The sequence below is a fragment of the Podarcis erhardii genome (assembly GCF_964252035.2).
Source record: "Podarcis erhardii genome assembly, chromosome: 2".
NCBI lineage: Eukaryota > Metazoa > Chordata > Lepidosauria > Squamata > Lacertidae > Podarcis > Podarcis erhardii.
Window position 1 is genome coordinate 23,749,516 of NC_138498.1, and position 18,623 is coordinate 23,768,138.

An 18,623-nucleotide genomic window follows, 5' to 3' on the forward strand; every position below is an offset into this window, starting at 1 on the left:
TTCTCCATGGGTTAATAGCAGATTTGGGTGGGGCTTTGTCTGCCGTCCAGTGTCTTGCTGCTTCTGTCCATCCCTAAACACACTTTACTCTGCCTAATATTAAGACTGGCCAGCAGTTGTTAGATTCATCTGCCAGCCTGGTTGGCTTTTGTACCTCGGTTCTCAAACTTAATCCGTTTCCCAAGTCTGTTCCAAAACCAAAGCGTTCCGAAACCAAGGCGCGCTTTCCCATAGAAAGTAATGCAAAATGGATTAATCCATGCCAGACTTTTAAAAACAACTCCTAAAATAGCAATTTAATGTGAATTTTACTATCTAACGAAACCATTGATCCATAAAATGAAAGCAATAAATGTACTGCAGTCACACTATCAATCAGTAGCTGAACTGGTTCCACACAGTCACAAAAACAAGAGCCACAAAAATGCAAAATAAATAGCAAAAACAGACAGACCTCAGCGTAACACTCAAAATGGAAGTGTGGCACTCAAATTGGAAGTGTAACATTCAAAACGTAGCATGTTCGGCTTCTGAAAAAAGTTCACAAACCGGAACACTTACTTCCGGGTTTGCAGTGTTTGGGTTTCAAGTTGTTTGAGTACCAAGGCACTTGAGAACCAAGGGACCACTGTACATGGAATGAGGGAGGCATCATTTTGTTGCACACCTCATGCATTGGAGCATCTTGGGGGGGGGGGTAGCCCTTTTCGGATATATATATGCTTTCAATCAGGAAAATAGCCCGTAGGAAAGAGTTGCGGGGAGCTATTGCCTGTCACTCTTCAGTGTCACAGCCCCTGTCAGCATTCCACACCCATTTAACATCTTTTAAAACTTCTTGGAGATCCTGAACATGGACCTTCCACTTCAGCCCTGGTTTGGCCTTCAGTTTTCCTTTTGTTTTCTCTGCTGGGTACCATTTCACCCCCAGAACTAACTGTACGCTTTCTGGTTTAGGTTCAACATAAAAGTGCAATTGCAGATTGTAGCAAACTTCATGCTCACCGGTGTTTCTGGAGGTGCAAAGTATGCCCAAAATGGACAGCTTTTTGGACGATTTAAACTCACTGAAACACTTTCTGAAGACACTTTGGCAGGACGACTGGTGATGACCAAAGTCAATGCTGTTTATTTATTGCCAGTCACTAAAGAGAAGTCAATACTGACCCAAGGAACCAAAGAAAAGGTGTATGAAGCAGCTATTGAAGAAAAAACAAAGGAGTATATATTTTTGAGAATATCCAGGGAATGCTGTGAAGAACTTAATCTTCGAGCAGATTGTGAAATGCAGGTATGTGTGATGGGAAATTTCTGATGTATTCTTTCAGCTCCATTTGCCTTTCAATACTGTAGGTATCTCAGCAACCTCAGCCATAACATACCTGACTCTGATACTAATTTATAAGCGTAACTGAGGAGCAAGTAAGTGCCTTGTCTAATTTTGCACCAGGAGTTTGTGACACAACAAAGGAATTTCATTGTTATGGTCACTCGCCATAGGGCTTATTCTATGCACTGGGGGCAGAAATATGTAGGATCCTACTCTATGATTCTTCTACTGGTACAATTAAGCATTACAGAATGGGATACAGAATCCATTTTCCTTGACTACACGTGGTGCAGTTCAGTGTAAACAGGAAGGGCACCTTTGAAAGCCATGCCTGCAGTTTCCGTGGCCAGGAATAGAGAGCAAGGCAGAACTGCCAACATGAAAGCCACGAGGGCTTGGAACACCTCTTCCAACTTCAGCTGAAAACACCTGTTTGTGGGCCCATCTGGAAAGCTGTATTATGCCTAGCCGGGATAAGATTTTGCAACAACACTGCTGGTGCCAGCCATTACGAACAGTGTTTCATCTTCTGCAGTTCATTGGGATAGGACTGGCAGAAATAGGAATTTTGAAATTATCTTATTATGCTGGGAATAATCTAAAAAATTCATTTAGTATTTATCCCTGATTTTTTAAATTGAACACAGTGCAGTGTTGTTGTTTTTTTTAAAAAAAGGTCTAAATTGTGCATTTTATTTAGTTTTAATTATAAATGAATCTAAATTTCTTACTCTAAAATTGATGTGTTGGGCGCTTCTGTTTCCTCAAGGTTTCAGCATCAGTACTTGCCAACAAAGGCAGAGGATTTTTTGTTTTTTGTTTATTCCCTTTGAATTCATAATGCTCATAGAAGAATGCTTATGGACTGTGGAGCCACCGGCTACGTTGTTTGTAGATATACATCTGTGAAGTAGCATGTATTCTGGGCTCTTTTTAAAGCCAAACTCTTTCTGTTTCCCTCTTTCCTTTTTATTTCCCAAATCACTAAACATGCTGTCTGTTCCTGTGGCTGTGACCTATCCTCACCAACTCTTTTTGACCCCCACAAATCTGGCTTCAGTCATCTCCACTGATTGAAACTGCTCTAACCAATGTGTCTAACAGCCTCTTCTATGCTAAGGGTGAGTTCACTGGAGGGCATTTATCACAACCTAACTAAAGGGAGCATTCACCATTATCCTCCTAATTATTGCATCCTAACTTCCACCCCACCTCAGAAGGTGGACATTATTGTGCAATGATGATGGATGGTGGTGTGACAACTTTGCTCATGACAAAAATAGAGAGCATAGTCCGATAGACTCCAGTCACCTGTTGCCAGTGGTGCGGTTCCTTTGCGAAATAGCTTCCCTTGTCACAGCTGCAGGACGCGTCACTCACACTGAAGAATTGTGGACACACACTTTGCCTGTGGTTATCTCACGCTCACATCTCAAAATAATCACTACTTTTCTATCCTAAATGTTTGCTCTGTATCACACCCGTGTCTTTCAGCTTTGCTTCTGACTGGGCCAATTTTATGCTCATCATATAAATGACATAAAATTAAGACTCTGCAAATTAGTTGGAGCCCCTGGTGCTTTATAGCATAGCCCTTGGTTCTAAGCAGTTTTGACTTTCACTGGCCCACAAAACTCCTTTTATGAGATCATAAATTGAGACTTTTTAAAAAATAAATAAAGTGAAGATTCATCTTGGGGGGCATCTTTCTGTAGACATATCAGAATGGAGAGATTGAGAGCAGGATAGGTGTGGACCTGGGGTTGTAGCCAGTGCCATCACAGCTGATGGTAAGACTTGTATCCGCAGAAAGGGGAAAGAAGCCATTTCCTCTCACTCCTGCTGCTCTCTGGTTCTCTACTTTCTCTGGAGGGTCTTTCAGCCCTCGAGCAGATTTAGGGGGAAGTGAATTGGTGAAAATGGCTTCTCTCCCTGTTCCACTGACTGCAGCCTTACCATCATCTGAGTGATACTGACGGATGCAGCCTATACAAATGAATATTTATTAATGGATTCACGTGATCAAGCTGGATATTTTGTTGGAATTCCTAGGGCTCATTCACATGGAATTTTAATGTGGATTTGAAACTGCTTGTGTGCCAATTTTTTTGGTAGTCCTCCACATAGGTTTATTTTGTAAAATTTATTAACCGCTTTAAATTTGTGAAGCACATTTGCCTTTTATCTTAATCTTTAATACGGAGGATTTGTGCAAGAGCAATATTGTCTGAATCTCCATACTAAATTTAAATCAAATATAAACAGGAATCACCATCTAAAATATGTCAACATGAATTGGTGAGTGAAGGGAGATGGGATGTGGAGGTAACCAGGGGAAGGGCTAACCTAAGGAAACAAAAGGAAGGAAGAATCACGGGATCACACAGCACTGTCTGAACGGTGTGAAATCTACCAGAAAGTTGACTGCTGTGTATTTGAGTGGGTAGGAGGGGAGAATCTTTTTTGCAGCTTCCCCCAAGGTGTGAAATACAAAATGCTTCATTTTGTGAAATAAATGAAATATGCTGGTAACATCTTTTAAAAAGTAGTAAAAAAAGTAAAAGGTAAAGGACCCCTGGATGGTTAAGTCCAGTCAAAGGCAACTATAGGGTGCAGCGCTCATCTCGCTTTTCAGGCTGAGGAAGCCGGCGTTTGTCCGCAGACAGCTTTCCCAGTCATGTGACCAGCCCAGCATGACTAAACTGCTTCTAGTGCAATGGGACCCTGTGGCAAGTGCCAGAGTGCATGGAAAAGCCATTTACCTTCCTGCCGCAGCGGTACCTATTTATCTGCTTGCACTGGTGTGCTTTCGAACTGCTAGGTTGGCAGAAGCTGGGGCAGATCAATGGGAGCTCACCCCGTCACACGGATTCGAACCACTGACCTTCCAATCGGCAAGCCCAAACAGCTCAGTGGTTTAGACCACAGTGCCACCTTAAAAATGTAGTAAAGACACATCTACACACATGCCCAGTTTTGGGAAAAAATGGTAAAGGAGGTGGGTGGGTATGTAATAATTGAGATGGGGGAGGGACATGCATATGCCACATTTTCATCCCATCAAGTAATACCCACTAGTGCAGATGGGAAGCATTGGTTAGGAATCAGAGACAGAAAAGTCGGTGGATATACTTGCACCATAGCACTCATGGAAAAATTGGATCTGAGCTACTTCATTGTTTGAGTTAACACCGTCATATGAATACAGCTCCAGTGGATGATTGGAATACAGAATTGACACAGAACAGTTTAATCAGTAACTAATACGCCTTCTGCATTGTGCTACATGTATTAATACTACAGTGTTGCAGGGAGCTACAGGTGATGGAAGTATCAGGAGCAAAGGTTTGAGTGATAGCGGCTGAAATTTGAACAAACATTTGAAGTAGCGTGCCTGTGATGGTGGCAAAGAGATCTTGCCTCACCTCATTGGCATATGCATCTTTCTGTCCAACCATACTGCATTCAACCTGACCATGATAATAAAATTTAACGTGTGGTAGCTCACTGTGACAAAATTGCTATGCATCTGCTGCATTTTGGACACCACATTAAGTGTTGTTCTGATACAGGAGGTGTTGACAGCCTCCATCACTGAACCGTTCTAGTTGATTTCAACTTAGAGTTGAAGAGTTCTTGCAGATATCCACGTCTCCACTTATCGCTTTGTAATCAACTTTGCTCAACTAGCTAATTTGGTTGAGGGTGAGAGCATTGCCTCTCTTAAGGAAAGAATTTGAAGAATGCAATTGCCAGACCTTTACTGAAAATAGCTACTTTTAGATCCATTGGATCTGAATAATCAGTACTTTTTCGATCAAGATGATCAAGTGACTAATAGAGACGCAACTGAAGAAGCCGCTGGATTAAACTAATTATCTAGAGTCAAACGAGCCTGGCTTCATGGCTGTTTCTAGAACAAAAATAGCATTGTTGTCCTGGAGGTTGATCTCTAATGGAAGAAAAACAGAGGGAATGTGAACCTCACAGGAACTCATCTTGTCTGTACATCTATGATCAGTAGAAGATGTCTTGCTCCATCCATTGAATTCATGGAAATGAGAAGCAGATATATTGCCTCTCTTTATAACTTCTTCCGTTTATGTTCTTTCCCCCATCCCTTCTCTGTCCTCAACTTTCAGAAATTAGTGAAATCTTAAACTTGGGAAAGTAGGGTAGATGATTTTTTAAACTGTCTGCACTGTGGCTTTCACTGCTTTATCATTCTGATGACTTTTAAAACTAATTGGTATATCCTATTTATTTATCTGCTTGTTTTCAAACTTTCTGTAAAACCTCGCCAGGATTCTTTTGTGGGTATGTGCTAGAAAACATAATTGATTAAATAAATAAGTAGGTGATGTATAAAAAATATCAATAAAGTTGCTTCCTTAGGTACTGCGGTCCGTGATACGTGTTTCAGTATAAACTATTTACCAATGCTTCATATATTAACCAGTTCACTCATTTGGGATAGCATAGTTCTTCTAAAACAAAAACTATTTGTTTAGATGGTAATGATAAACTAGAGAATGCATAGAAGATAGAAATGCAGTCTGTGTAAAACAGGAGTGGTTAAGTGTCCCCCTCTTGTTGTTGTTGTTGTTGTTTAGTCGTGTCCGACTCTTCGTGACCCCATGGACCAGAGCACGCCAGGCACTCCTGTCTTCCACTGCCTCCTGCAGTTTGGTCAAACTCATGCTGGTAGCTTTGAGAACACTATCCAACCATCTCGTCCTCTGTCGTCCCCTTCTCCTTGTGCCCTCCATCTTTCCCAACATCAGGGTCTTTTCCAGGGAGTCTTCTCTTCTCATGAGGAGGCCAAAGTATTGGAGCCTCAGCTTCAGGACCTGTCCTTCCAGTGAGCACTCAGGGCTGATTTCCTTCAGAATGGAGAGGTTTGTTGTTCTTGCAGTCCATGGGACTCTCAAGAGTCTCCTCCAGCACCATAATTCAAAAGCATCAATTCTTCGGCGATCAGCCTTCTTTATGGTCCTGTCCCCCTCTAGATGGTGCTGAATGACAATTCCCATCATCCTCAGCAAGCATGGCCAGTGGTCAGGATGGATGTGACTTATGTGGCCCTCCAGATGTTGCTGAACGACACTATTCACCTTTGGTGTAAAATTAGATTTGACAATTTATCTAAAATAACCTATCTTTCATAGAACTGCAGAATGCTGATACTATATGCAGATAAGCACTGGGAATATGATAAACGTTCAGCTATCTGTACATTTTACTGTCAGTCTGACTGTGTATCTGAAGAAGTGTGCATGCACACGAAAGCTCATACCAAGAACTAACTTAGTTGGTCTTTAAGGTGCTACTGGAAGGAATTTTTTTATTTAGTCTGACATTGGTTGAAGTCCATCAACCTCACCAAGAAACTTGCACAGGTACAGACTGATATCTTCTTTCTTACTAAATGCAAAAACCTGGACATTATACCCAAGGGTCTTAGAATTAAGAACCCTCTACAATCCACGTATCCCACTGAATATGCAAGAAAACTATGCAGCACTTTCTCTAAGAAGCTGCTCAAACATCTGATCAGCGTTCTCTACTCTAAACAGAAGCTAATAAAGGAGGAACTCCTTGTATTGGACAACTCTATCAGGAACCACCAAGCTTGGCAAGAGTTCCAAAAGGAAAAACAAAACATTTACCACTCTCAACTGGAGCTACTGAAAAAACTGTGTATCTGAAGAAGTGTGCATGCACACGAAAGCTCATACCAAGAACTAACTTAGTTGGTCTTTAAGGTGCTACTGGAGGGAATTTTTTTATTTAGTCTGACGTTGGTTGAAGTCAAAACCTTGTGCCATTTTATGCTTTTCTGGCAAGGATAGTTCCATTTGATGCCTTTAATTTAATACATCCTGTGGTTAACCATTAAAAAATTAGTCTCAGTCAACTGAATTAAATGCTTTCTTCATCATATAGCTTCTGTAGGTGTAAAGTGGCTGACGTTGGCTGTCTAGTTGAAATAATTTCAAATGAAGGCCACAAGTGCAGATGGAAATAAATTCATTCTCACTAATAGATATCACCAATGTCACGTTCCAATCAGTCTGCCGAAAAATTATGCAAGAATCATAATGTTTTCATTTAAGGTGCATAATTAGCCTAAATGCTGATTATGCCACTGGGCACTTGGGTTGTGTTTATTTTCTAAAAACAATAATCAAGACCACTAATTGACTATATCAGGAAATGCTACTGGAATACAAAATTAGATGGGCCATTTATCGTGTCAAGTCAGTTTTCTCTTACAAGTTATTGTGATGCTTAACTTCTTCACAGCATTCTTCCATATTATTAGACACCAACATATTTCAATGAGCATTATGTTTTACAGTAGGGATGGGCAAATGGAGGTGGGCAAATGGCTTCTTACATATATTTCCTTTGGTCCTTATTGTGTGGACCTTCCTGTACAAGTCTTACTGGTTCTACGTTAAGAAGTTGTGTCAACTTTGTATTTATTTAGAGGCAGGCAGTATTTATTTAGAGGCAGGCAGAAAGTGAAAAAAGAATTAAATAAAGCTAAAGTTTTTTCCCCTTTAAATTGCAGCCATACCCTTTTTATGGTGTCAAATTGTACTTGTCTGCAGGTGTCTGTATATGTGTAGTTAACCAAGGAAAGACTTTTCTTCTTTCTTTTTTAATGTTAGGATAATAGTTTTGGAAAAAAAGGGTTTCTCTTCTAACAAAGCCAAGGCTTTTATCTGCATACTCTATTACTCTGACTATATTTCTTGGGAATTGTGGTGCATAGCATGTTCTTTTTATTTTTGCTAAGTACATTGTGTGGTTTGACAACCTCACACATGGCCTTTTCATTATTCCTTTTCACAGTCTGCTTCGGTATTGTGTGGTAGTTTTTAATGTTTGGTTTAGTGCATTTATCAAATATTTGAGCCTTACTAACGGTTGACAACAATTCTTGATTTCTTTTGGGTTAATAAAATAGAGTTTTATCTTTCTTGGTCCCTTAACATATTTTATGTTTCAACTTTAATCAATAGATTAACTATTGTCATTCTAATAGTTATGGGGGATACTTCCATGGTTAAACAAGAAGACATTGATTAATGCTGTAATTCAGTAAGTCTGTAATTCAGACTTAGAAGAGATATCCCACAAATAAACAACAAACTATATGTGGGCATGCTTCTTTGGTTTGCAATCTCCTTGAGCACTGATTCTTAAATAGAGGATCAGTGAAGGAAAACTATGCCAACCTGATGCAGATGAGAAATGGTGTGAGAAGGGACAAAAATAAATTTAGCTTTAGCTTAATGGTTCTCAAACTCTCTCTGCCCCTATGGACCACCTGAAAAATGCCGGCCAGTTTTCATTCAATGCTGGTGTTGTATAGCCAGTATTGTATTATGAAAATTGCTGCCCAGGGCCCTGTTAGCCTTTTTCATAAAGTTGGTCCTAGTCAAAGAGTTTCTGTCTCTTTCTGTCTTTTCTTTTTGGGGGTGGGGGGGGGGAGGCAGAGTAGAGATAATATTGGGAACCACTTGCATGGTACCTTACTTATTTGAGAACTGCTTCTAAGTCACGTGTTATCATCTCTTACTGCTGTTTATAAATTACCACTGTGCTTATTTTATTTATTTGCGTTAAATTGTCAGACTGTACCTCTTGTATTTCATGACCATTTGGCCTCCACTATTTGCATTTTTCCCCTTTATACTTTCTCTCTTATCTCCTCTAATCTGTTTGCCTGCAGAGGAAAATACTGATAAAGTTAACCTTTACCACAATAAATCTGCTAGCCTTTAAGATGTCACAAGTCTCTTGTTTCATGCTGCAACTGTAATGACATCCCTCTGGAAGTCGCCTAATACAGTACCTAAAACGTGGGCTAGAGTTTTTACTGTTATTTTTTGACAATTTGAGTATGGTTGCTGTATATTGAAGTATTGGGTATAGCAATTAATAAGAAATCAGTAATTACAGAGATTTTAGATTGTAGTGTTCGGATAAGAATCAACCTTTCTTTCAGCACTTAGATTTGGAAGAAATTTTTTTGGTTTTGGTCATAAGCACAAATGTTAAATTAAAACTGTGCACATTTCTAGCTTTCATGACTAACTCCCCGCCCAAGGCTTTGAGCTGCATTAATCCATTTTTTCAATGAAAATGTCTGTCATTATTTGCTTAGTTAGTAAGACAATTGTTTGAACTAATTTTATTGTTCATTTTCAGACATAGGTTCTAGTTAAGACACTGTGTTCTGTGCTGAAACATTTCTGAAGTCTAGTAATATTTTGGAGGCCTTTGTTATTTGCTATGAGTATACAGTAATTGAGAAGAAAATAAATTTTAGTTAGCGCTCAGCCAGAAATCACGTCTGTGGTGTTGAACGTGAATGGTTAATTCACTCTGTTCCCAACCTTCCCATAGCATTTCCACAGCTTATTGCTGACTTATCCTCCTTTGAGGGTTAGTTGTGTATATGATGGCTTATGTTGCAGTTTTGCTATCAGTGGACCATGCTGTATTATGTGTCATGTTCTTTGTATTTTTTATTTTTAAAAGGATATTCTGACCCTGTCAGTAGTCAGTACAGTGGTACCTCTGGTTACATACGCTTCAGGTTACATACGCTGCAGGTTACAGACTCCGCTAACCCAGAAATAGTACCTTGGGTTAAGAACTTTGCTTCAGGATGAGAACAGAAATTGTGCGGTGGCGGCGTGGCAGCAGCGGGAGGCCCCATTAGCTAAAGTGGTGTTTCAGGTTAAGAACAGTTTCAGGTTAAGAACGGACCTCCGGAACGAAATAAGTACGTAACCAGAGGTACCACTGTATATGTTTCTGTAGACCCAGGGGTGGACATTGCTCAAAGGTAATCTGTCAGGGATGGGGCCAGAGACAAAGGTCAATGATGCCACCCCTTTTCTTTCTCACTTTCTGCCACTCTTCTCTCTCTCTCTTCCACCCCCATTTCTCCATTTCCCTACTCCTTGCCTTGCCACCTTCCAAAATTTGACTGGGGACCTTTGCTACGGACCTTTGCTATAGTTCTTCTATGAGAACATTGTATTTCACTTACCAGTGCACAGTCCAAGCTTTTTTTTTTTTAAAAAAACCCACTTGTACAACTATGTATACATGATAGTAGTCAAAACCACAAATTGTGTTACTATAACAAAAATGTTTCCCTTGGGCTTTCCATTTTTTTAAGTTTACATAAAAGCATTTAGGAAAGGTTTTGATCTGATCTGTAGGATTAGGTGTTGTGAATTTGCTGGAATATGTGATTGCAGTAGTTCTGTTTAGCCCAAGTCTAAAACTATTTATTTCAGTTGCCTGTTTTCTGGCATACCTTTTCATTTATTAATTTTGTATGTACCGTAGGTTGAACTTCAGTTTCAGTTAAACCGCTTACCCCTCTGTGAAATGCATTATGCCTTGGACAGGATCAAGGACAACGGTATTCTCTTTCCAGATGTCAGCATGACGCCCACGATACCTTGGAGCCCCAACAGGTACAAAAACGCAAACAGTTTCATACCAGTCTCTGGTATATTTAAATTATATTGCATTATTTGTAGCAGGTGCCTCAGACATGCATCTACACTAGAAATACCTCTGCCGTAGGGTGCAGGAACAGGTCATGAAGTGATATAAGCAGGAAAGCAAACTTACCCTAGAAACCTTGGAAAAGGAAACTTTCTTTGTTCTCTGTAATATCAAAAGTCAGTTGTAATGAATTGCATTCTTAAGGCAGAAGCAGCTTACCTTTGTCATTTATCCTGAATGTTAGCAGAGTGTGTAAACGGTATAATAATGTGGGGTTGATGTGATTTTTGTTTCAGGCATGTCTTTGAGTAGTAATTTCTTTCTAAACCACGATGCTTTGGCGATGCTAAATGTCTGCTTTCTATTGTACAGACAGTGGGATGAGCAGTTGGATCCTAGGCTCAATGCAAAGCAGAAAGAGGCTGTTCTGGCTATCACAACACCACTCTCAATACAGTTGCCTCCTGTTCTTATCATCGGTCCCTATGGGACAGGCAAAACCTTCACTTTGGCTCAGGCAGTCAAGCACATACTCCAACAGCAGGATACTAGGTGAGGTGGCCCGATATATAGATATTTAATTGGAATGCAAATGCCAAACTTTAAGAGGAAGTTTAATAGTATAGAATCTCCATCCAGCTTAAAAACCCCCCATCCATCATTGTTTTGTATATATATGTATATATATATTCAGGAAAGAACTCAACAGTAAAAAGTGTAGTCTCCCCTTAGAAGAATGAATTAAAATTGGAACAAATGCATTGCCATATATTTAGAAAGGTGTGCACTGTGTAGAATTTAATAGCTATATTTATTTTAAAGCTACATTAGGATTGTGTACAATGTTTTTTTTATAAAAAAAACCTATGTTGAAAGTTTTAATCTTCCCACAGAAATTAGTTAGAAGCATCATTAAGCCATAAAGTTTGCAGACTAATTTCACTGAAAGAAATGTTTGAGGAAGATGGCCACTATTTTTTTTTTGTACTGCTTTTGAATGATTTTCTGTTTCTTCATTGCTTTTTTATTTGCACCATTTATTCCAGCAGGATTCTCATTTGCACCCATTCTAATAGTGCTGCTGATCTCTACATAAAGGATTATTTACATCCATATGTAGAAGCAGGCAATCCCCAGGCGAGACCTCTCAGGTATTTTTTTAAGGCTTATTACGTATCTGTACAATATCTTAAGAAAAGGTGTCTATTCGAAATAGTTTTGAAAAACCTCAATGCTTTTAAGTTTATTGGCATTTAAAAACAATGTTGCCTAACTTTGATACAGTAACTAAAATGCAAATTGGAGCAAAGTCAACATGTTTTTGTTTCGTCCATTAAATATAAAGACATCCTTTTTTAAGCTTTACATATGTGGATATATGTGCTTTTCTAACTGAACAAATTTTGATATGGTCTTCTAAAAAGCTACTAAGGTATAGTTTTAAGGCGTAATGTTAAAGAAAATTAGGTACTAATTGGATTTTGGTTGGGGGTTAATGGTGTTTTTAAAACCAGAGCAACATTTCGAGCAAATGGCTGAGAGAAGAAGCAACATTTTTTTAAACATCATACAAAATTAGTTCAGTATCAAGCCGTTTGTGTATTAAATGAACTTGTCATAGATATTAGGAGAATGAGCAGAAGAAAAATCACACAAGGTAATTTTATTCCTTCCCGTGGAGTCAAAAATGACCCCTTGGAAGACTTTGTGTATACTTGTATCTGGAATACCTAGAAATTTGTTTAAGACTAGATTTAATTTAAGCCGAGAGTTCATTTAGGCTGCAAATCTTGCTATTAAAATGTGATTGACCTCTGCATGTAGTCAGGGCAATAGTCTGTTGTGGAAGGAAGCTTTCTGCAAGCAAATGCTTCGTATATAAATTTAGACAAAATTTCATCTGAAATGACAACATTGCTCTAGTCTTGTTGCTACCTTAATAACAGCCCTAGGCTTCTGGCACACATTTTCCTCTCCTGCTTTGACACTACCTTGGAATTACAATGCCTATCTTCCTCTACAACTTCATAGGAAAGTAGAGGGGGCAGAGCTGTCTTGAGGCTTCAAATCTAAACCCTTCCCAAGAGCAGGAATCCCACTTAGTGATCCTTATCAAACAATTGGATACGTTTAGATAATGCAGCTGAAAATTGACATTCTGACTGCTCCATAGGTGGGGAGTACTTTAGAAAAAGAAATCTTGGCATCTTCTCCCTCTGCATCAAAAATGGGGATTGAACAGAGCACATGCGCCAAGAATTGGATTTTTGTAACAAGATGTTGATCTACATACATTCCTAAAGATAACCCTGGGGAAACCTGTTTTGTTCGTACTCAGCTGAACTGGGGGGCTAGATGAGCAGTTTCATGAAGTCCCATTGGCTAGTCACTCTTGAGATTCTTTTTTTATTTCCTCTTTAGCATTTGGTTTGGCTCATTTGTTTGTGCAAATTCATGCTGTTCGATGCACGCCTGCTCTCTGTGAGAGTCCAGAGCTCCGTCGGAGAGCACATGTTTCCGTATGCAGGTGGTCACAGGTTCAGTTTCTGACATTTCTAGTTCAAGTGATCTCCTATAGCAGAACTAGAAATACCTGAGACTTGAATGAAACAGCACTGGGCAAGATAGGCCAATGGTCCAGTGAAACTTCATGTACGCTGCTTGTGCCACACTGTGCTTTTTCTAATAGAGATACACCTAGAGATCCATTTTGCAATCAGTCTAACCACCTCATGTTACAATCAGTTCCTCCTTTCTCTTCCACCCTGTCAACTCCAAAAGCCTCCTAGCTCAATGTTCTGTTCTCCATTACTCTCTCTGATCACTTAGGCTTCTAGGCACCCAAGTCGTGTGGCCCTTTGTTGAGAATCATAGACTCCTTTGTTGCACATCATGGCCCGCCATGTCTCCAGAGCATAATTAACCATATCTCAGGACCAATAAGCTCCCCCTCAATTCGAAACACACAGGAGTTGCTGGATTTGGAATATCAAGCCAATTGTCCCTGTTAATCAGTGATCCACCAAGTCTGTGACAGCTGCTTTTGAATGTTCGTAATCCCATGTTGGAAGGATGATAGATTTGAATCTGTGTCACCCCAGTTTTAGTCCTTGAACCTACTGGTTCTCTGGATTCTTCTGGGTCCGGTTTAATCACCTCTCCAATAAGAACATTTGCCTGCTCTTTTGTGGGTGATCATCAGATACCCTGGCTTGTAGTATGTCAGTTATCTTAGTTGAAGGTGGCTGTGGGCATTATTGGATCTAGTTATTCTGTATATAGAGTGCATCCTTCAATGAAAAAATAGGTGGAAGTGAGAAATGCAAGTGGCAAGAGAAGGTGAGGAGGGAGAAAGTGCACATGAGCAGAAGAACAGGTGTAGAAAGGAGTGAACTAACTAAGCAAGGAGCAGAAGGAGGAGGTGAATGGAGGTGGAGGAAGTAAAGTGGGCTTGAGGGATGGAAGAAGGAGAAGTGAATGAAGAAGCAAAAGGTGGAGTAGATGAGGAGAAACTAGACAGGGGATGGCTGACAACACTGCTTCTGACTGAATCAAATAAAAATTGCTGTGCATTTAAGTGTAGAACACTGCAATCATACACATGTCCATTCAGAAATAACACTCATTAGTTCAGTGGATCTTACTGTCAGGTAAGTGAGAATTGGATTGAAGCTAAAGAGTAGCAGGTTACTATTTTAAGGTCACGTAAACAAGCCAATTATTTTCTGTTTACAGTACTTCAAAACATGTTGATATATTACAGCCAAAGGGATTACCCATTTGTATTTGAAAAACAGATTTATTAGAGGATTGTGGTATTGGCATGCTAAAAGAATGGAGTTGAAGCATTTTTTAGTATACAGTCAGTTGTATGACATGATACACCAAAGCACTCAACTGATTTTACACACACACACACACACACACACACACACACACACAGGCACATGTGAAAAAATAAGAAAGTTATGGCTGTTTTACTCTTGAAAAAATTACTTTGTTTCCTCCAAAACAAATTTTTGGGCAAAAATTAAGATATTTTATTCTATTACAGGGTGTATTTCAGAAATCGCTGGGTAAAGACTGTTCACCCAGTTGTGCATCAATACTGTTTGATTTCAAGCACACATTCCACCTTTCAGATGCCCCAGAAAGAAGATGTTCTTAAACAACGAGTAGTAGTGGTTACTTTGAATACTTCACAATACTTATGTCAGCTGGATCTTAAACCTGGTGAGGAAATGTACATGAAAAAGTATTTTAGTATTCCTTTCTTTGTGATTTAAAAATCATGTATTTGTTTGTGTGACTTTCTGTGCAAACTGGAGGAAGTGGGAAACTAATGCTGGGCCCATTCTGTTCCGTGTCTCTTATCTGTATAAGGCCAGTGTTTTTGTGTGTGGGTACAGGCAATCCTTGTTTTGCACAGGGGTTCTGTTCCGGACCCCCACATGCATCGGTGGAGCATGCGTAAGCCCGCTCTGCCCCTTTTTGTGATGTTTCTGTGACATTTTGGGCTACTTCCAGGTTTGGCGCATTGCACGTATGTGCAATCGTGCATAATTTGGATGTGCCTAAACTGGGAGTTGCCTGTACTCAATGGTATGGAGAGCAAGGACCTCTTTTTATTACTTCATATATGCACGTGACAAAACAGACAAATATAAAGCCCGTTTAACTATTTGCAAAGCTAGTGTGAGTACTTGCATACAACTGTTCACAAGAGATAAAAATGTATGAGGCTTCAATTAAAAAGAATAGTCCACAGTTTTTTCTTCTCTTAGTTAATGAAAGCTCATTGCATAATCATATGCAATGATAGAAACTTATACTATTGTACTCATCCCTGTTGTGTGATTTCTCAAAAACTAATAAACAAACAAACGAATGTTTTATGCCTGAACCACATTTTTCTATTGGCAGAGCAAGGTTACCAGGTTGGTTGAGTATTGGCACGACATTTTGGTTGAAGGCAGGATGAACATTTTGGGAAGTAGGCATTTTTCATAATCCAGTTAGTTCCTGCCTTCAGCGAGAGCCAATGCCCAACCAACCTGATGACCTTGTGCTGTCAATGGAAAACTACTCTTCAGGTAAGTGCCAACTGTACTTCCTTCACAGGTGAAAGATACTTTCCTTCTACTCTGAAAATGTAATGTACTCTGAAAGTGTGGTGTAGTGGTTAAGAGCGGTAGACTCATAATCTGGTGCACTGTCGTCTCTGCTCCTCCACATGCAGCTGCAGGGTGACCTTGGGTCAGTCACACTTCTCTGAAGTCTCTCAGCCCCACCCACCTCACAGAGTGTTTGTTGTGGGGGAGGAAGGGAAAGGAGAATGTTAGCCGCTTTGAGACTCCTTCGAGTAGTGATAAGGCGGGATATCAAATCCAAACTCTGGAAAAGTCCTTTGTTGGGCAAGGTGTTTCTGTAAGAAGAGATAACATTATGAGCAGATTTTACCATAGATAAGGATGAATAGTTTATTATAAGAAACATATTCTAACAGGGTCCAGGAAATCCTCATGGATAAAATTTGCCAGAAGATCACTCTTGATTGTTTAAAGCAGTGTTTCCCAAACTTGAGGCTCCAGCTGTTTTTGGACTACAACTCCCATCATCCTTAGCTAGCAAGACCAGAGGCTAGGGATGATGGGAATTGTAGCCCGAAAACAGTTGGAGACCCAAGTTTGGGAAACACTGGTCTAAATTATTCTACCTCTTTACCTTTGATCTCAACTTTGGTGGGATAGATTTGGAGGAGATTTCTGTTTACTGAGAATAACTTGCCGAAATCAGCCATCTTACAAGATACATCAATTGTGTTGATTAGGTTTCAGTCTGTTCACAGTCCTGAATCTAAATGTTTTGATAGTATTAGCACCATTTTTATCACTTGCTACTTAACATTTTGTCTGTTTCTGTTTTATAGGGTTTTTTACACATATTCTGTTAGATGAAGCTGCACAGGCAATGGAGTGCGAGACTATCATGCCTCTAGCATTAGCAAGTAAAAATACAAGAATTGTCTTGGCTGGAGACCATATGCAAGTAAGACACTGTATTCTTGAACTTACCTCATATAAATCTTTTCTTCAGGGAAATCAAAATTACCAACAAAGTATATTAGCAGATTACAAAGCAGCTCTTGCATCAAACACTCCAACAGGTAGTGTGGTGCGATAAAAAAATTAAAGTATTTGTCTTAAAGTCTCAGTTTTAAATCTTACATTGGCCATGAATTTACTGGTTGGCCTTTGGCAAGCCACTTCCTTTCAGCCTTAGCAACTCTCTATGTTGTTGTTGTTGTTTAGTCGTTTAGTCGTGTCCGACTCTTCGTGACCTCATGGACCAGAGCACGCCAGGCACTTCTGTCTTCCACTGCCTCCCGCAGTTTGGTCAAAGCAACTCTCTATACTAAAATGTAATAATACTTGTCAGACTCTAACACTGAGCTCTTGAGATGGGGAGTAGGACTTCTCAATTGTACATACGTGCCTTTACAAACCAACTGTTGACAACGGTTGAAGTTTTTCTGTTGTAAAAAGGCGACAGGATGAGAAAAATTATCAAAGTTGATACGATGTCAGACTTGAAAAGAAGCAATATTTATCGCTTGCTTTTCACCGATAAGGAAACAAAACCCTTGACAGGGGGAGAGATGCTAGAATAGGAAGAGGAGTGGACCAAAGAAGTGAACTGAAAGTAAATGGAAGGTTTCAGACATCAAGCATGAATCAATCAAAGAGGAGAAAAGAATGATCTTTAGCAGAGAATGAAGCAAGAAAGCATACACCTGTGCTTGCTAGGGAGAAGATCAAAATCATGGCTGCGGGTTAGCAGGACAAATAGATTGAAAATATATGGTGGAAGGAACAACAGCAACAGCAGAATCAGATGGCTGGAAGGAAAGAATAGAAAACGAAAGAAGGGAAATGGAGGAGAACAAATTAAAAAAAAAATAATAATTGATGAATTAAGGCAGAGTAAGCCGTTTGGAAATAAGCAGTACAGTATAACCAGGGCTTTTTTCTCCTGGCACGCCCTGTTACTCCATACCAACAACTTTTTTTACAGCAATGTCATATCAAGGAACAAAGAGAGTTAGAGAGAGAGAAGGGGAAGGAGGAAGTATGCATGTGGGCTGTGAGAGAGAGATGCATTTGGTCAGAAAGAGAGATGTTTGGTTATGTATATGTGTTGTGTGTTTGAGAGAGGAATGCATCTGTGTCTGTGGTCTGCCTTGTGTATGGTGTGTGTATTGAATGTGCATGTATACAAGCCATTGTATATTATTTCCCTAAAATTGGGAATGTTCCTTGTTGCTAGATAGCAACAGCATCATGTTGTGTGTGTGATCTCCACAATGGGAATCATCAGAACTTAGCTGACTTTCCTCCATTTACTCTGTCAGGATGTGTGAACTAGGAAAAGAAAAACTCTGAGCTGATGAGCTGTGGCATTTTGTGCAGTTAAATACAGCGGTACCTCGGGTTACATACGCTTCAGGTTACATACGCTTCAGGTTACATACTCCGCTAACCCAGAAATAGTACCTCGGGTTAAGAACTTTGCTTCACAATGAGAACAGAAATCATGTGGTGGCAGCGCAGCGGCAGCGTGAAGCCCCATTAGCTAAAGTGGTGCTTCAGGTTAAGAACAGTTTCAGGTTAAGAATGGACCTCTGGAACGAATTAAGTACATAACCAGAGGTACCACTGTATAAATATATTTCTCTCCTCGTTTAGGAAGA

General features: G+C 39.8%; 1 protein-coding gene across 3 annotated transcripts in view; it reads left to right on the forward strand.

The window, feature by feature from the left end:
- The window catches only part of HELZ (helicase with zinc finger), a 122,547-nt gene that overhangs the window by 54,192 nt on the left and 49,732 nt on the right, over positions 1–18,623 (forward strand). For 2 of the 3 annotated variants that reach the window (XM_081849492.1, XM_081849491.1), the window contains 6 exons: positions 958–1,291; positions 10,709–10,839; positions 11,246–11,425; positions 11,920–12,024; positions 14,928–15,106; positions 16,803–16,921. In XM_081849492.1, coding sequence (XP_081705618.1) covers positions 958–1,291; positions 10,709–10,839; positions 11,246–11,425; positions 11,920–12,024; positions 14,928–15,106; positions 16,803–16,921 — 1,048 coding nt within the window. The remainder of the gene's footprint in view (positions 1–957; positions 1,292–10,708; positions 10,840–11,245; positions 11,426–11,919; positions 12,025–14,927; positions 15,107–16,802; positions 16,922–18,623) is intronic. The other variant, XM_081849493.1, reaches the window with a different exon arrangement.